General features: G+C 35.6%; 1 protein-coding gene across 1 annotated transcript in view; it reads right to left on the reverse strand.

Annotated features, from left to right (window-relative positions):
* Positions 1 to 4,638: 4,638 nt before the first annotated feature.
* The window catches only part of DNAI4 (dynein axonemal intermediate chain 4), a 72,678-nt gene continuing 57,803 nt past the window's right edge, over positions 4,639 to 19,513 (reverse strand). Inside the window, exons 14-17 of the mRNA XM_028514055.2 lie at positions 14,104 to 14,202; positions 13,227 to 13,453; positions 10,941 to 11,097; positions 4,639 to 5,648 (exon numbers count right to left, since the gene is read on the reverse strand). Of these exons, the coding sequence (XP_028369856.1) occupies positions 5,598 to 5,648; positions 10,941 to 11,097; positions 13,227 to 13,453; positions 14,104 to 14,202 (534 nt within the window). The 3' untranslated portion in view covers positions 4,639 to 5,597. The remainder of the gene's footprint in view (positions 5,649 to 10,940; positions 11,098 to 13,226; positions 13,454 to 14,103; positions 14,203 to 19,513) is intronic.

A 19,513-nucleotide genomic window follows, 5' to 3' on the forward strand; every position in this document is an offset into this window, starting at 1 on the left:
CACTCTGTCTAAAAATAAATAAGCCAAATCTTTAAAAGATAAAAAAAGTTAAAAAAAATAAAATGCCCTATCAGTAAGAATTAAAATGAGTAGCTAAAAATTTTCTTAAAAATAATCTTAGGAAAGGATAATATATATTTACAGCTTTATTTTGTATGGACAGGGAAGTTGTTTTCTTTTTATGTTTCCACTGTTGTTTTGTGCTTTTAAAAATTGATAAAACAATACATAATTGAAATATGTACAATAATTTGGAAAATTCTGTACAAGTTTTATCAGTGAGCTATGATGTTGGATCCCTGAAACATCCTGGGATGCTTTGTTCTTCCTGTTATGATAGCACCATATCTTTTAATAGTTGACTTATTCAAGTACATTTTTCATGAGTTGTTCTGGATGTCACATAAATGTTTCATCAATTTCAAAGAAGTAGTGCTCATTTTTGTCAGATTCATAACTGTCTTTTATATGTTCCAACTTAATGGACATGTCCTGCCTTCTGTTTAATCCAGGAATTAGTTTCATGTCAACTGTCAGCCTTTCAGTTTTATTACCCATTGAGTATGCCAATCTAAGCAAAAGAAGGTTTATAGCCTAGTAAATGTTCTATGGATTTAAGGGTAGCTTTAAACATTGTACTAAATCCTGAACAAACATGACACAAAGCCCAAATGTTGTATAAAGGAACAAATGCAGCTGGTAGCACAGTCAGTATCTCCTGTGAGAGGAGTGGGGCCTTAGCAAGGAGCCAACCAGCTACAAAGAGCAAAGAGATTCTCAGATGAAAAAGTGGGGATGCAATCTGGGATAACGAGAGGAGGACTACCATTCTTGAGCGCCTACACCGTGCTGGGCATTCTGCTAAATGCTTTACATTGGAGGTAGATTGTGCCCTGAACAATCAGTGGAAACACAATCTTACAAAGCAGCAACAATACTCCCTTAAAGAGAGTGACCGTAGATCTGTGTTTAGTTATTGTCGAGGGGGCAGAGCTGATTTTTATATTGTTATGAAACAAAGAAAGCTGTAACCTATGTCTAGCAACTTTCAAAGCTAAGTTTATGTTCTATATGTATTTCACAGTTAAACATTTTTGCCCTCTGTAATAGTAAGATATTTTGTTAGGAGATGGGGGAAATAATTTTTAAAATATTAGATCATGTTACAACATGGGGCAAGCACAAAGCCATCAATTCTCCCATTAATTTGATAATTCAGTCAACAAATACCTGTTGCAATAAACCCTCTACGGAGGTATTGTTCGAGGTGTTGGAGATACAGTGGGGAGCAAGACATGCAGTCCCTCCCCTTTAGGAGCTTTCATAGTCCAGGGGATGAGGCTGACACTAAGCGAATCATTACACAAATACTTGCACAGTAAGTATGAATCTCAATTTTAAAACTCGAGTATCCAACTGGAAATATATTTTCTATAGTTCAGTTTCTAGGTTCAAGTCTTCATTCCACCCAGCTGGTGAAACAAACAATATGCAAAAAAAAAGTTAATGTTAGTCTCAGAATCGGTTTCCTTCCCTTGACCAGGACAGAATTCTAGTATCTTATTCTATCTTTAAAAGTTGCTTCTTCAAACTGATGGTTGCCAGATGTGAGAGGACTTGGGGGGCTGGATGAAAAAAGGTGAAGGGATTAACAAGCATGAACTGGCAGTCATAAAATAGTCACTGGGATGTAAAGCACAGCATAGGGAAATAGTCAATAATATTCTAGTAATTATGTGCGGTGTTGGGTGCATACTAGACTTATTGGAGGGATCACTTTGTAAGTCATATAAAAGTCTAACCACTACTGTATCACTGAAACTAATATAATATGAATGTCAACTGTAGTGGGGAAAAATTAATAAATAAATACATAAAAGTTCCTTCTCCCTGGGTCATTATCATCATCAACATCCTCAGCTGCTTGGCTTTTTCAGCTCCAGCGTTTTTGCTGATTCTACACTTCATTCACTGCACAGTGAATGAGTTTTTGAGTTGCCTGTGGTCCCTCCTAGGCCTCACTACTTCCCGAACACTGCTGTTTAGAAGCAGGATGTAGGTCTACTCTGTGTATCCACAGACTTCCACCTGCCCCAGCCCTGCAGAAACTTCACATTCCCCTTCATGTTTAAGATACTTGGAGCAAATTTAGACTGGCTGGGTGGCAGGTCCTGTAGGAGGGAGCTCACGAAGGGCTCTTTTGAGAAGATGGGATATGAACTGAGATCTGCAGAGTGAGTGAAGAGCGGACATGTTGAAAGGAAGGGAGGGGTGGGGAGGAGAGTGTTCCCGACAGAAAGGATGCATGAAGCCAGTGTGATAAGCAGGAAAAACCTGAGAAAAACCAAGTTCCAACCATTACCATTTAGGAATAAAATCTTAATTATAGGAGGATATATACTCCTGTGTTTTGATATATGAGACTCCAGCAAACTTCACAGACATTAACCATTTATTACACAATAGGGGAAAATGTATAAAAAACTAAACCCTTGAATTTGAGTTCAGGCCTGACCAATACCAGATGTATGGTCTTTCATATGTTATATTGCCTCCTTAAGCCTTAATTGTGTCATCTGGAAAGTACAGATTAGGATAATATTAAAACCACTTGCCCCACTTGTCTCATAGAATTGCTCTAAGGGTGGATAGACATTGGAAGTGTTTTCCAAACTGTGGAGAATTTTAATGTATACATTATTACCAGTGCATATTGATACCTGAATCTACTCACAGTATAATTCAACACTTTCTTGTAGAGAGACTTACTGAGACAAATGGCAAACACTAAGTGTTCTACTTCTCATTTATAACTGTCTGTATCCACATACAGGTGAACTAAATGAACACACTAAATATGACCCACAATCATACAGTGGTGAGCACAATCTTTCTTCCCTACAGCAGTTGGAAGAGCAGCTAATAATTTACTCTCGGACAATAATCTAAATTCTGGATGAGAGATACCTGACAGAGAATGACTGAATGAAGTAATGACTACCTACCATGAAACGGGAGCCTGAAGATAGCCCAGCAACACTCCTTCCTTATCTCCCCAGCCAGCCCACTGGAATTTTGGGTGCACGTGTGTGTACTTGTCAGGGACAAATGAGACAGCTAACAGCTGAGCAGAATTCTCATTCAATTCTTAACATTTTATGGTAAACTCCGCATCATATGTCATCAAGAACATGCAAATTAAAACAATGAGATACTACTACACACCTCTTAGAATGGCCAAAATTCGGAACATTGACAATCCCAAAGCTGATGAGGATGTGGTGCAACAGGAACTCTCATTTATTGCTGATGGAAATGCAAATTGGTACAGCCACTTTGGAAGACAGTTTTGGGGTTTCTTACAAAACCAAACATACTCTTACCATATGTCCAGCAACCCTGCTGTTATTTTCTCAAAGGAGTTGAAAACATTCCACACAAAAACCTCTACATGGATAGCAACTTTATTCATAGTTGCCAAAATTTGAAAACAACCAATATTTCCTTCAGTAGGTGAATGACAATTAATTGCGGTACATTCAGACAGTGGAATGTTACTCAGCACTAAAACACAATGAGCTATAAAGCCACGACAGACATGAAAGAAACTTAAATGCAGGTTACTAAGTGAAAGAAGACAATCTGAAAGGCTACATTCTGTATGATCCTAATTATATGACTTTCTGGAAAACACAAAACTATGGAGGCAATAACAGATCAGTGGTTGAATGCCAGGCAGGAGAGGGGAGGGATGAATAGACAGAGCACAGGTGATTTTTAGGGCAGTGAAAATACTCTATATAATACTGTAATGATGGATATATGTCATTATACATTTGCTCAAACCTACATACTGTACAACACTAAGAGTGGACCTGAATGTAAGCCATGGACTTTGGGTGATTATCATGTCAGTGTAATTTCATCAATTATAACAAATGCCCCTCTCTGGTGAGTGATGTTGATAATGGGGGAAGCTGTACATTTGCTGGGGCAGGGGCTATCTCTGTACCTCCTTTTCAGTTGTATTATAAACCTAAAATTGATTTAAAAAATGAAGTCTTAATTTTTTAAAAAAATTTATGGTAAGTAGAATTTACTAGTGAGAATCCAAAGCCAGCCTAGAAAGCTAGCAAAATAATACCTTCTGCAATTTCTGTAACTCTCAGGTCAAAATCTGAAAGTAAAAGTTTGATGCTGATCTAAAAGTAAGGGAGAGTCTATAAGATCAGGGTTGAAAAAGGTGGGATGGAATAATGTTAGTACTTCAGGATCCAAGAAGCATAAAATAGCTTTATTTTTTCATTTAGGCTTGATGAGCAATGAGAGGAGAATATGTGAAAAAATTTTAAAGATCAAAAATACATAATGAAAAGAAACAATTTTTTCAGTGAAATCAGGTTTTTATTTTATTGTACAAAGTGTTAGGGAAAGCCCAACCTTTACAGAAAGACAAGAGGAGGCACCCCCATGACTTACACCAGTGGAAGATTTATCTTCCTTATAACCTGACCTAAGCTCTCAGCCCACCTAAAATTGTGTTGCTTTTGTTTACAGGATGGCTCCAAAGCAATGGACATTTTGAGGAAATTGATATTTGTAAAAGGTAGTACCCACCGTTGCATTCATTCTGTTTTCAATATATACATTTTTCTGAGAGTTTAGTGAGCTTTAAATGCCTTATCCTGTCCTCTTCGCTTAACATACTTTGTAGGCCATACCGTCCTAGAGCCTTGGTTAACAAAACCCGGGACTTGTTAAAGCAGCAGGGAACAGACTGTCGGCAATCTATATTTAGAGGAGCCTACTGACTCCCACTCCTTCTATTTCCACAAGTTTGCCCTAGAACCCATTATAAAATAACACCCTGATGCAAGCCATGAGTATAGATCAGGAACTCTCTGTTTTCTTGATGGGCCCACTTAAGTCTGGGCTTGAAACCCAGAGCAAATTCTGGGTGTGCAGAGGGGGGTTCCCTGATAGGTCCCAGACTAACTCTTCTCACTGAATTGGGAGTCTCACGCCTGCTGGTCAAACAGTGCACTTCGGACATTTGCTGTCATGTCTTTTGTTTGTCCAATAATCTAATGAAGTTCTATAACTGCAGCTCTCAGATCTAGGAGGATATAATTTGATTTAAAGTTGAGTATGAGAATCCAATATTCTCAAAATACTAACACCTGCATAATTGACATATCAATTTAAGTGTATGAAATTTTGTCTTAACAGAGATTTTTATTTAAGTAATTGTAATAATTTCCAAGCTTTTCTTTTAAGGAATAATAACTTTCTAACATACTTAGACATTTTATACTTAGACATGTATGTGACTTGGGATATGATCAAGAAATAGAGTAGAAGTACCATTCAAAAATTAATACCAACAATACCCTTAAAACTGGCTTAGAAAAACTCATCACAGATCTCTGAAATAAAAGTTAATTAAATTTACATTAAATTTAAACAGAAGCTATACATTAAACATTGTTTTTAAAATCAAAATTCCAGGTCATTACATCCAAATCAGACTACTGGGTATTAAACACTGCTTCTTTTTTTAAAACAATAACAAGAAAAGGTGTATCGGTAATGACGAATTATCCTTGTTGGTTTGAACTGGGTCCGAGCAAAGTATCTATCATATCTCTCTGAAAAGAAAAAAAGTCACACAGTTACAATGCAATAAAATACAAGTTAAGAGATAAAGTGGTTTTTAAAATGTCATTACAAATTTATGTTAGTGATACACGTGTAAAAGACATCCAATAAGATTGTAAAAAGGAAACACATCCAGGTAAGTTCAAATAACAGTTACTTCCTAGTATAAACCTGTTCTTTCCTTTGAAAGACTCTTTTACTGAAATTTGATTAAACAGTTTTACAAGAATTCAGTAAAGAAACAATTTTGGCAGCTCCTGTTTAACCTAATGCATAAACCTGAGTTTTCTCATCTGTAAACTAACTTTTAATCCTATTAATATCTTAGGCTTTTCCATGATCTGTAGTACTTGTTTTAGAGAGAGTAAAATGTCTGAATTTCTATGTGGATTTTGTGTTATACTTAATAATAATGATCTTTGTACGGAAGGAGTAAAATGATCACATGTAAGAGGGTGAAACTAAAGATGGGAGGTTATTTTTAATAACGATATAGTGAAGAAATGGCCATTGGACGCAGAAGATGGGAGATTTCTCAATCACATAGTTAAGGTAATCCTGAGAAAATCACTTACATCTAGGAATCTTAGTTTCTTTGAATGTATAATAGAAATATTTAACATACATTTCTAAATATTGTTATAAAAGCTGAATGAGCTAATGTATATGAAAGTGTTGTAAAACTCTAAAGAATGATAAACATTTTATATAACATGTGTAAGTCAGTTTCTGCCCTATTTTAGCCTGTACTACAATTCTCCTTGGCACCTCGCCACCCTTCAAGTCCTGACCCTCCGAGTCAGTTGCCAGGCTGCTTGTCAAACCCATCTCTTTCTAGCTCAGTTTCACTTGGGCAAATATAATACATTACTACTGTAATTTGTTCACTGTTCTGTTCTTATTGCCCAAAACAGACCCTGCCATAGTGCATATTCAGTAAATATTTGTTGAAAGCATGGTCTACTTGTTCTGCCTTCCGTGTCTTAGCATTAATTTATTATGTGTGTGTATTTCTGTTTCTAAAACTCTATTTTGAAGATTTTACTTGCCTTTTATTTTTCCTTTAATTTAGAGGGGAAAGGTAAAAACACCCAAAGTACATAGAAAAAGATGGCAAACGTTTGTAAGCTGAAACATAACAGTGGAAATAATATCCAGGAATAATTCTCTACAGGCTGCCCCCAAGAAAGGAGTTTCTTTGCGTAATGCCCCATTGAAATTAGCTTCTGCCAAAAGTTTAAACTATGTTTCTGTGGACTTAGGTCCCTAGCACCAAACCTCATTTTGCCAGGAGAGTTCATGTTTCAACAAACAAATGCTAATGTGGTGGTAAATCCTGTCGACAGCTAGCTACATTGCTTGCTATAAAATTGCAAGGCTTGAACCCCAGGTCCCTGTTCGTGCCAGGAACCAGACTGATGTTACACCTGCCCATGAACCTGATTTGATGGGATAGGGCTGGAGCCAATGTTCTGCATGTCACAGCGCAGTAATATTCTGGTTTTTGATCACATCAGGGAGGGGCCAGAGTTTCAGGAATCTTGTCCCTCAAAACCTCCACAACCCAAGAATCCCTCCCCTGACCCTTCCCTTGCCTTCCAAGGCCACAAAGGGTGATGGGCAATACAGAGATGAGGGGCAGCTGTGCCCCTAAAACTGCTGTTGATCCTTTCTCCATGGGTTCCCCCAGTGAACCCTACTTCAGCACACTTACTGCATGTGCTGTCTGGTACTTTGCCTTTGTAAAATACTATCCACTCCAAATCAACAAATGTCATCTTTGCCTTAGATACTTTATTATAAAAGATATAAAAACTTACTGATGAAGTTGAAGTTTCCTTTGTAACCCTCCCCAATCCTGTTCTTGAATCAGCATTCATTCTCCAGAGACAGTCTTTCCCATAAATTTGATATACATTTTCCTATAGACTAAAATCATAAGCCCTCCAAAATTTTGATTCACTCTTGGTTAGAATTAATGGGGAAATTATAGGTCATAATGTTACTTGAAAAGATATCTTGATAGAAAATAATGGTTTGACATTAATTAGTCTGAGGTTTCAAATTACTGTTATATTGTGTTGGCCAAAACTCCATTTAATTTTTTCCATAAAATATAACACACATCTTTCATTTTTATCAATAACTTTATTGATTTGGATACTTTGATTATGTTGACTACCTTCCACTATTGGCTTCAAATGGGTAGAGGCCAGGGGTGCTGCTAAACATTTTCCAATGGATAAAACAGTCCCACAACAAAGAATTATCTGGCCAAAATGTCAATAGTACCAAGAAACTTCACAAATCACTTCTGATGCATTTGATCAGTCACAGCATCTTCTCCTTATACTGAATAAATCTTTTTTTGTGTGTTTCAGCTGTGTTTTTACCTTTCTTGAAATAGTAATGCATAATACACAGAAAATGTTGCATATTTTCTTCCACCTTTAATATTAAAATGCCTGCACAAAAATTCCACCAATTTTGATGTCTTTTTGTAATGCACGCTGATATGACAGCTGTCACAATACAATCTAACAAAATTGTTTTGAATGAAGTCAGCTGAGTATTACTAGAACCATCTTACTGAAAAGGCTAAACAAACTTTTTGGCCAGCCCAGTAGATTATAATTCTCTGAAAAGCTAAGAAAAGAAAGAGGTATATGAGCTAAGCTCATGTTTGGCTGTAAGTAAAATAAAAACTGATTAATAGTTTGTTTAGTCTCCCAGAAATATAATCTTTCACCTTTAAAATACTATGACCAAAATTATAAAAAAAGCTTATTTGTATTAGGAAACTGCACTCATTTATTAATATATGGAATGTATTTAACAGAAAATTTTGCTCACCAGCATTGAAGTCATTAGCAAATATATACCAGTTTGTCAAAATGTTGAAGAGATTAGCCAAAGAACATACATGTACAGCCCACAGACACAGACAATAGTGTGGACAAGGCTGGGGCAGGGGACTGGGTGGAGGAGGAGAATGGGGGGCATCTATAATAGTGTCAACAGTAAAAATAAGAAACAAAAATGTTCAGACTCTGAGTTTAGTCTTCTTTCTGCTTGCATGGCAGACTGCTCAAAATAAAAGATGTCTCTAATTGATTCAAATCCAAACACAAAAATGATACATTTTCTTCCACATTCCAATCTATATATTTACTAACTATAAATATGTCAGCTAAGAACAGTTTTAATTTTTGTGTTTAAATATCATCACATCAATCACAACATTCCTGAAATTTGCTTTTATCACTTAACACTATGTTTTTTAAGATTTATTCAAAATTTGTCATATTAACACATTGAAATAAATATCATTTCAACTTTTGTATTATAGTCACTCATGTGAATGTGCCGTATTTTATTTACCCAGTTCTCCACTAAAGATGACTTAGGTCGTTTCCGATTTATCAGCATGGAAACAAAGCTGTTGTAAACAGTCTTTTCTCATTAGCACGTCTTTCAGACGACTGACAAGTTGAACAAAGCTCTGGGAGGCGTGTAGAAGCCAAACAGGTATCATTTAAATATCTATAAAGACAGCACTCCTACCAGACAGGAAAACTCTAGTAATTTAGAATTAATTACACAGTAAATAAATGAGAAATCAATGAAGTGATGCAGTCACAGGTGCAGGGTTGCAGACCTCTGTGCAAAGAAGGAGAATGCAAGTACCAGGTAACTAGACTCCAGGAGACATGGGACTGGAGACCACTCCATGCGGAGGACACTGAGAAATGAACCTAAAACAGGCCTTGGCCTGGCAGCCAAGGTAGTTAGGAAAATCCCCTTCAACGCGTCCACAGTCAATAGGCATTTCAGCCAGTTGAGAAAATAATCTCCAAAATTCCTTAAAGTGTTTTACTTATTTCTTTATCAGGAAAACATAATTTTATCTTCAGAAGAATAAGAATTATATATGAAAATAATGCAGCAAATCAAACATAATGTTACTATTTTTTGTACTAATGAATTTTTTATATTTGGTATTTTAACTATTCATTGCATGTAAGACAATTTGTCATAATTAATTGTCTAACAAATAAACTTGTGATTTTAATTTAAATTTATTGATTTTTTCTCATTTTATCTTAATTGTTGTTCAAGTACAGTTTTCTGCCTTTTACCCCATCCCAGCCCACTCCCCTGGTATTTATTTATTTAATATTTTTCGGTCAAATAAATGGTTATGGTTGGAGTAAAACTCCACCTCCTACTTGTGACCCAAATCTAATCAACACATCTGACTTCTCTGGCCACATTTCCCTCTGGTTGGATGCTTAAGTTGTTTTTTTCTTCTTTTTCACATTTTCTTTTTTATCCCATCATAAATTATGCTATAATTAATTTCTTTGATTGTCTCTATGGATATTTCTATAGGATGGAGTCCCAGAAGTGGACAGCCTTGGTTCATACTGCTAAATTGCTCCCAAAGAAGTTCTGCCAATTTCTATTTCAACCACCAGTGCAGTAGAGGACCTATCTTATCAACTGTTTGCCAGTATTGAGCAATCCCATTTAGAAAATCTTGGTAAATTTGACATATAAGAATGCTATCACAATTTAATTTAATATAATACACTTTCATTTCTGTAATTATTAGTGAGGTTAAATTTTAAAGTATAATTTTCCAGTCATTTTTTGTAAATGACATTTCTAATCATTTCCCACTCTTCTATTAGAGTCTTAGTATTTTTTCTTAACAATTTGTGAATATTTTAATATTTTAAAGAAACACATACATTTAAATGTAAGAAACAAAAACTTGAAAAGCCACTTTAAATAATGGACATTTATACTGCTTTGCTTTTCAAAGTTTTACAACACAGTTTTGGTATTTGAAGATTAGAGAAAGGTAATAAGATAATCCTAAACCAGTAGAAATAAATGCCTGTTCATTAGGAATGTTGGATAATATCTAAAAATACTATTTCTTGTAAAAGTCTTTGAGTATTTGCAGTAATATTTAACAATTATTTCTTCAGCTATATTGAATAGTTATTAAGCCCTAAATGTATACTGGGCACAATTTTAAGTTCTTTATATAACACTTATAATTATTATTTTCCACAAAATTATTATTCTCATTTCACAGATAGAGAATGTATGGCTCAAAGAAAATAAGTGTAGGACCAATGCCTAGTCAGCAGCAATTCTTGGGACTGCCATCGCACCTCACGTAAGCTATAAGAAATGTAAATCCCTTGCACTATACAAAATTGCAACTAAATAAAATGAAATTACACAGACTTTTGACTTCTGACTCTTACCCGGCCAGAATCCAAAGCAGTGGGTATATTTCTTAGTTCATACACAGCAACCTGTCCATCACTGTCTCCCACTAGAAGGCAATCTGTTTGTTTAGCGAAGAGAACAGTTGTGAACTTGATTCCAGGGTTGGCAACATTCACAATTAGAGGATCCAAACTGTAGTGAAATATTTTAGATGTAAATTCAGTTGCTGTTAATTTGTTTGTCATATATACAGACTAAGAAAAGTCTGATATATTTTTGGTGATCTCATGTAACAAAAACCAAAAGCTTCTTTAAGTGTTTTCAAAATCAAAATAAGTGTTTCTTACTCCTTATTCATCAAAACTTTCCATTTTAGCTGGATAAATTAAAGTAATTCACAATTAAGGTGTGAATTTACAAGTTGAAATCCTGTGATGGTTAATTTCATGTATTAACTCGGCTAGACCAGGGTATTCAGTTGTTTGCTCAAATACCCGTCTACACGTGCTTATGAAGGTATTTTTTTAAATATAATTAACAATTAAATCAGTAGCATTTGAACAAAGCAGGTTGCCCTACAGAATGTGGGTGGGTAGGACTCATCCAATTTGTTGAAGGCCTTAAGAGAAAAGACTGAGCTCCCCGAAGTAGAGTGAAAGTCTGCCTCCCGACTGCCTTTGGGCTCTGCACTGCAGCGCGGACTCCTGATGAACGCGCCAGACTGCCAGGCTGGTGTGCAGAGTTGGGACTTGGCGGGCACCACGACGATGGGCGCCAACTCCCGAAAATAAATATCAATCTCTTTCTGTCTCTTTCTCTCTCCCTCCCCCACCCTCTCCTTCCGCCTTCTCTTTATGGGTCTGTTTCCCTGACTAACACAATTCCTTAAATTATAAACTTATTTTTATTAAAATAAGTTTATAAGATATTTTAATAAAAATAAGTTTATAGGATATTTTGGTTCAAATGAACCTCTGAAACATAAAACAATATTTTGAACAAGAGTTTTTCCTACTCTAGTCATCCAAAACATCCATCAATGCCCTTAAAACACAAACAGAAGCAGCAACCTGAATATTCCTTCCACAGAAATGCTGTCTTAGAAGCTACAAGTTTTATCGAAAAAATTAAAATCGGAGGCGGGATCATTTAAGTAGCCACTTTATACATTAGTCATCTCATACTCAAAAATAAATTGCTTTGTGATGTAATCCTTGATTTTTGGTACAAACTGTTTTATAGAACAAGACATACAAAATTTTAAAATTACTAAATTACTAACTCTTAGGTAAAAAGTTCGCCATTAAGAATAAACTTATTGAATTTTACATTATTTATTTTAAACAAGAATTTTTTTCCTTGCCCCTTCTGCTAAAAACTGACTTAAAGATCTCTAATATTTTCCCATTGAAGCATTCATCATTAAACACTTTATTGCAGCATTACATAAACTTACATATTAAAAAGAATAAATGGGTGTACAGACTGACAGCTGTTATAGGGGAGGGGGGAGGGGCACTGGCTGGAAGAAGGTGAGGGGATTAGCCAAAGACCCCGTGTGCATCACCCACAGACACAGACAGCAGTGTGGTGATGGCCAGAGGGGAGCGGGGATGGGGGCTGGGTGGAGGCAGGCAGAGGGCAAAAATGCCGACATAGTGTCAGCAATAAAAATAAAGTTAAAGAAAAGAATAGGTAGGTGCAAATGACACTCTACTAACTTTTGTGTAACATCTTAACTCAAAAATGTTAATTATATACATGCCCTTCGATATGTTTTGAAACAAGATATGAGAATAAGTATATTTGTAAAAAATAATTATGTTGTTTCTTTTCTTTATCTTGTAGAAAAATATTTAGTTAAAAAAATTAACTGCCTCTGCATTCTTATATAAACCAGGCAATTAAAAAGAATTAGAGGTTTATGATATCATTCATCAGCCTGTCATCATTTGAGGAGATGAATAATATAACCTATTGCCATTCAAATACTTTTAAAACCACATAAATTATTAATATTAATATGGCATCCCAGCATACATTTTTATTCTAAAAGGACTCTCACAAGTGTAAGCTATTCCTTGTTTAAAAGTAAATACAGGGTTGGACAAAAGTAGGTTTATAGGTATGAGTACCCAAAACACAGTTTATTCTTATATTATTATATATTAATTATTGTACTATTTTCCATACGAACAACTGTAAATCTACTTTCTCCCGACCCTGAGCAGTTCCATCTGACCAATGTTCAAACTGTCAGGTATCATTTAGTTTGAACTGCTGCTACTAGAAATACCCCTAAGAAAAATACTAACACTTACGTGCTGGTGTGAAGGTCCCAAATCTCCACTCTGCTCTCATTCGCAGCTGCAAATATATAGGATGATTTTGGAGACCAGGCAACATCATAAACAACATGAGTAGTTGGATAAAAACTCAAAAATGGCTTGGGATTTTCCTGTTGCCATATAATAACACCCCAGTCGGCAGAACAGCTTAAGAATACATCATGACAAAATGGATTCCATGCTATTTTATACACTGGACCCTTAAATTAAAAACAAATTAAAACACATAGGTAGGGAGTATTTAATATCAGACACTTTAAACTTCACCAACAAATTTAAAATGCTAAGATTTCTAGAAGATTTATCCACCATGCATTATTATGTGGGTATTATTTTAGCTGAGAGTAAGCTCATAAATGGAATCTTTTCTAAATTATGCCATACAGAAATATAAAAATATAGTTGACATAATACTCACTAAATATTAATACATATTATACACATTTACTTAAAATATAAGGTGTATTAAGAAAAAACAAATGAAGAAAACCTGAAACAATCAAAAAAGATATGGAGAATAGGTATATGCAAGAGAATATTTTACTTGGGATTAGTATGTTATCATAAGCAAAGTCTTTCAAATAAATAAAAAAATGTCAACAAATAAACAATAAGTAAATAAAAAATGTGACTTCCATAATATGCAAAAAGAAATCGAGGATATCTGGAAGCCAAATCAAATGCCCCATGCGTTATTATTGGTGGTTTCCATGTAAGAGAGCAGGGAGTTGGCATTTTTAACTCTGAAGCTGTAAATGTACTACATATTAAAAATACTATGTATAATGATATTATTGTTTCAGAAAGATTACAAGGTAAATTTTTCTGTGCTTATTATAATTAAACTAACCTTATGTCCTCTGTAGGTATCTAGGTACTGTTCATTGTATGAACAAGAGCACTTGTGGATATGACCTTCTTCAGTGCCAGCCAAATAGATATTTGTGTCCTATAACACAAAAAATAAAAATGCACTGGGTTGTGATATATTAGTAAATTGTTATGTAGAAGATTAGAACATTCAAGATGTTATAACCAACTGAAGAACCCAAACTAGAAATACTGTCTTAAAGATAACTGTTGTCGTCTTTGGATCATGATTTTCCAGTAATTAAACTACCTGAAGGCCTACTGTGGAAAGAAAATACAGATTTGTTCTTTGTTGCAACAGAGGATAGAACTTAGCATCCTATCTAGAAATTGCATGGACAAATATTGGCTTAAAATGAGGAAGAAACTTTTTAACACTAAGAGCTATCTGACAATGGAACTAGCACTCCAGAGAAATAGTAAGTACTCTTTCATTAGAACTAGTCAAGGAGCAGACAGATGACTTAACAATAACTATATATGTATATAATGCTGAAGAAATGATTCTTGCTGGGAAGGAGAAATTGAACTAGATGGTACCTCAGAAATCTGTAACTCTAAATGTATATATTAAATAGGGATTTCAAATGTATTTCCTATAGTGAAGTCATAATCAAAAAGTCTGAAAGTGAGTGTTCAATGTCCTAACCATATGGGGTCAGCATCACCTGGGAGCATTTTAGAGCTGCAGAATCTCAGGCCTTATTCCAGACCTACTGAATCAGAAGCTGCATTTTCACAAGATTTCCAAATAATTTATATGTACATTAAAATTTGAGACACACTGCTCTAGTGTATAACAGTACTTATGAATGCAACTACTAGATCATGGGGTATATGCAGTTTTAAATGACACAAAAAATACAATTTTTCCCCAAAGTAGTATGACTGGTATACATTCAGTGGTAAATGAAAATTCCCTTTGATCTGCATCCTCTTCGACAGTTGGTTATATCAAATATCTTAAATTTTGCCATCTCTTAGGTATAAAATCATATCTAATGGCTTTGAGTGCTGTTTATGTGAATATTAACAATGTTGAGCACATTTTTATTTCCTCTTCTGTTCATATTTTTGACCATTTTACTAATAATCTATCTTTTTCATATTCCTTTGTGTAAGTTCTTTATATATTCTATTCCATGTGCTTTATCTATTAAACATGTTGCAATTATCTTCTCCCAGTGTATGGCTTTTAATTTTTTAGTGTTTTTTTGGTAAATAATAGCTCTCATTTTAACGTAGCTGGATACAAATATGGTACTTTCTGTGCTTTGTTTAAGAAGTTCTTCTGACTTTGAGGTCATAGAAATATTCTCCTACATTTCTTTCTAAAAGTTTTTTCAAGTATGATAGGGTAGACGTCTAAATTTAATTTTTACATGGATAATGATTATTCCAACACCACTTAGAAGTAGGTCATTTTTCTCTAGAGATTACTGCCTAAAGTTGGGTACTTCAGTGTATAAACTCTGAGACACAGAGATTTCCATGCAAGAAATGTATTGGGGCATTTTCTCAGGAACAACTTCTTTGAGGAAAATAGGAATGGGCAGAGGTTTAAGTTGAACCATAGCTCAGTTACAACAGAAGTCTCAGCACAACCTATAAGAAGCTCTGTAGCTGAGACAGCTTTTCAGAATCCTGCCTCTAGGCAAGGAGGCCAGACATATTACACTCCACACACATACCAAAAAAAATAGTCAAGCAGGATAATAGACTCAAACCAAACAATATCAATAATCAAACTAAACATAAATGGTCTAAACATCACAATTAAAAGGCAGAGATCGTAAGACTGGATAATAAAGCAAAACCCAGCTATATGTTGCCTATAAGAAATGTACTTTAAATATAAAGATACAAAAAAGAAACAAAAAGAAAGAAAGAACTCATGAACACAAACAACAGTGTGGTGATTGTGGGGGGTTAGGGGGGTGGGTAGAGGTGGAAGATGGTATGGGGGGATAAATGGTAATGAAACAAATACATAAAAATAAACAAAAATAATTAAATAAATAATATAAAGATACAAATAGGTTAAATGTAAAAGAATGGAAGTGGTAAACTATGCTAACACTAGTTAAAAGAAAGCTGGAGTGGCTACAGTAGTATCAGACTGTATAGGCTTCAGAATAAAGAATATTGCCAGTTGTAAATAATACTGTTTCATAATGATAAAAGAGTTGATTAATCAAGAGAATATAATAATTCTATATATTTATGTACCTAAAATAAAGCTTCAAAACACATAAATCAAAAGCTGATAGAATTACAAGGAAAAATATGAAAATCCACAATTATGGTCAGAGACCACAATACCTCTTTCTAAGTAATGGATGAAAGAAATGAACACAAAATAATCCAGATATGGTAAACTTGAATAACACCATCATTAAGTTACCTGAATAACTTAATCTGACCGATATTGATAGAAGATTCCACCCCAAAAGAGTAGAATATATGTATATTTTCAAGCACACAGGGAACATTTACCAGTAAAGATAACATTCTGGGTTTTAAAACAAATCTCAAAAGATCCAAAAGGATTCATTTTTTTTAAGTTTGTTCTCTGATGATGATATTGAATAAAAAATCAATAACAGAAAGATCCTTGGAAACACTCAAATATTTAGAATTAAATAATGTTTTTCTGAATAACCTGTTGATCAAAGGAGAACACAAAGGAGAAACTAGGGGTGAAAATGAAAATAGAGCATATCAGTTTGTGGGGTGCTGGCAAAGCAGCACTTTGGGGAAAAGTTATAGCATAGTCGTCTATATGAGGAAGAAAGGTCACAAATCAATGATCTCATCTTTCACATTAAGAAACTAGAAAAAAAGAGCATATAAAACCAAATTAGAAGTAATGAAATAATAAATATCAAACTATAAATCAATGATATAGAAAACAGAAAAAGTGTAACAAAAATCAGAGAAATCAAAAACTGGTTCTTTGGCATCAATAAAATTTATAAACTTCTAGCCAGACTAATCAGAAAAAAAGAGAGCGAGAGAAGACACAAACTACTAACATTAGGAATTAGACAGGTGACATCACTACATACTTTACAGCTATTGAAAGACACTAAGGGAATATTATTATGCCACTAAATTCAACAAATTTGATTTAAAAATAAATTCCTTGAAAGACATCAATTACCTCACTCAAGAAGAAAAAGATATAATAGTTCTATACTATTAAAAATTTGAATTTTAGTTAAAAGTTAAATATCTTCCCAAAAGAAAACTCAAGGACAAAATGGTTTATTAATTCTATCCAACACGTAATGAATAATAATACTAATTGTATGCAAATTCTTTCAAAAAAGTAAAGAAAGGGGAACACTTTTCAACTTATTCTGTGAGGCCAGGATTACCTTGATACCAAAACCAGACAAAGACATTACCAGAAAGGAAAACTATAAACCAATATGTCTTACAAAGAAAGATATTAAGAGTCTAAACAAAATTTTAGCATCTTAAACCCAACATTATATTATAAGGGTAGATTGAGATCAAGTGGGGTTTACTCCAGGAAGGAATAAACATGTAAAAATCAACCAGGAAAGAAACACTGGGAGGCTCTGCCTGCGGCAATTGAACCACACGGGACAATGACCACTTCGCAGGAAAAATCCGCTTAGACACATACTTACAGGATTGCACATAACATCAGAGATAGCTTTTAGGACCCACTGAAACCTGTCCTGTAGCCGTCTGTGGACTCCAGGGGAAGACTGCAGACAGTCAACTGCGTGGTTGTAGGAGATGGGATTGACGCTAAGGCCTGCCTCCTCATCAATTACACAGCAAAATTCCAGAAGGGTATATCCCCACTGTCTTTGACAACTATAGCACCCAGCCATCTGTGGATGGCTAAACCATCAGCCTGAACCTGTGGGACATGGCTGGTCAACAGAATGTGATCGACAGAACATTCTCCTACCCCCAGACTTCTATCTTCATCATCTGTTTTCCATCAGCAGCCCATCCTCTTATGACAATGTGAGGCATAAGTGGCACTCAGAGGCCTTCCACCATTGCTCCAATGTACCTCTTCTGCTGATAGGCACCAGGAGGGACTGGAAAAGTGACCTTGAGACAGTGGAGAAGCTGAAGGAACAGAGCCTAGTGCCCATAACTCCTCAGCAAGGCACTTCCTTGGCTAGGCAGATGGGGGCTGTGAAGTATTTGGGATGTTCTGCTCTGATGCAGGATGGAGTATTTTCAGAAGCTCTCTGGGCTATGTTTTACCCTGCCAAAAAGAAAACCAAGAAGTGTGTCCTCCTAAAGCTTTCGGGGTGGTACTTTGGGACTGCATCCACGGAGAGTAAGGGGGCATTCCTTTGACAGCAATTTGCAATGCCAACAGAGCCATTTGTCTCTTCTTCTGGAAACCAGGCTCCAGGTTACTAGGCTTTCGGAGGAATGAAGACAGACAGGCTAGTCCCTATACGGCTGCTATGCAGTTTGGTCTGCACCTTTAGGAAGGTGTGTGTGTGTGTGTGTGTGTGTGTGCACGCGTGCGCACGCATTCGTGTGAGCACACACGCCTGTGCATCCCACCAAAGTGGTAAGAGAAGACACCATAGAGACAGCACCGAGCACTGTTCTTTTCTGTGCTGGCCAAGCCACAACTAAGCAGAACAGCCTTGTAGTTTTCTGTAGACTTTTGCCTGTCTGCTTTTAAATTGAACTTCAGCTTCCCGGCTATAGTTACCAATGAGCAAGTGCCTCACAGAAGGACGAGGCTCTCCAGTTTTCAAATCATTGCCTTAAACTTTCTAATACATTAATTTTTAAAAACTAGTTTACACGTGATTCCTAGGTGTTCCTAGTGTTGACATATCCTTCCCATTCTTGAGATGAGACTTTTTCACAAAACTGGTTAAGTAGCATTTCCCAAAGTTCTGTGAGATGGGAATAGATGTTCCTTAAAGGGTTCTGTGGTCAAATAAGCCAGGGACCAGCTATATAAATAAAAGCTCAAGAGGTTCCTCTCCAGCAGAAATTTATAATTTTTAATAAGTATGCAATACTTTCTGGAATTTTTTTTTTTGGTCCTATGCAACACCTATTAACATCTCTGGAAACACAGTTTCCAAGATGCTGGGTTAATAGGAACTAGGAATTCCCATGGAGGAGGCTATGAAAAAAAAGCATAATGTGGCCCTCTTCACGCCTTAGCAAGTAATGCCTTTCAAACACTTGTTAGTGTTCCTCTCCCATCCTCAGGAGCTGGGTTTGGCACCTGGTCACTGGAGTGCGTTGAATGTGGGATCTGATGGCCAGATCTTCTGGGAGGCTCTGATAGCACCACGGGCCCAGCAAGGTGGAATTAACACCCCCTCTGAAAAGCCGCGTCTCTGAGGCTTCTCTGTGGCCAT

This window comes from Phyllostomus discolor, chromosome 5 (genome assembly GCF_004126475.2).
Source record: "Phyllostomus discolor isolate MPI-MPIP mPhyDis1 chromosome 5, mPhyDis1.pri.v3, whole genome shotgun sequence".
In the NCBI taxonomy this organism is placed as follows: domain Eukaryota; kingdom Metazoa; phylum Chordata; class Mammalia; order Chiroptera; family Phyllostomidae; genus Phyllostomus; species Phyllostomus discolor.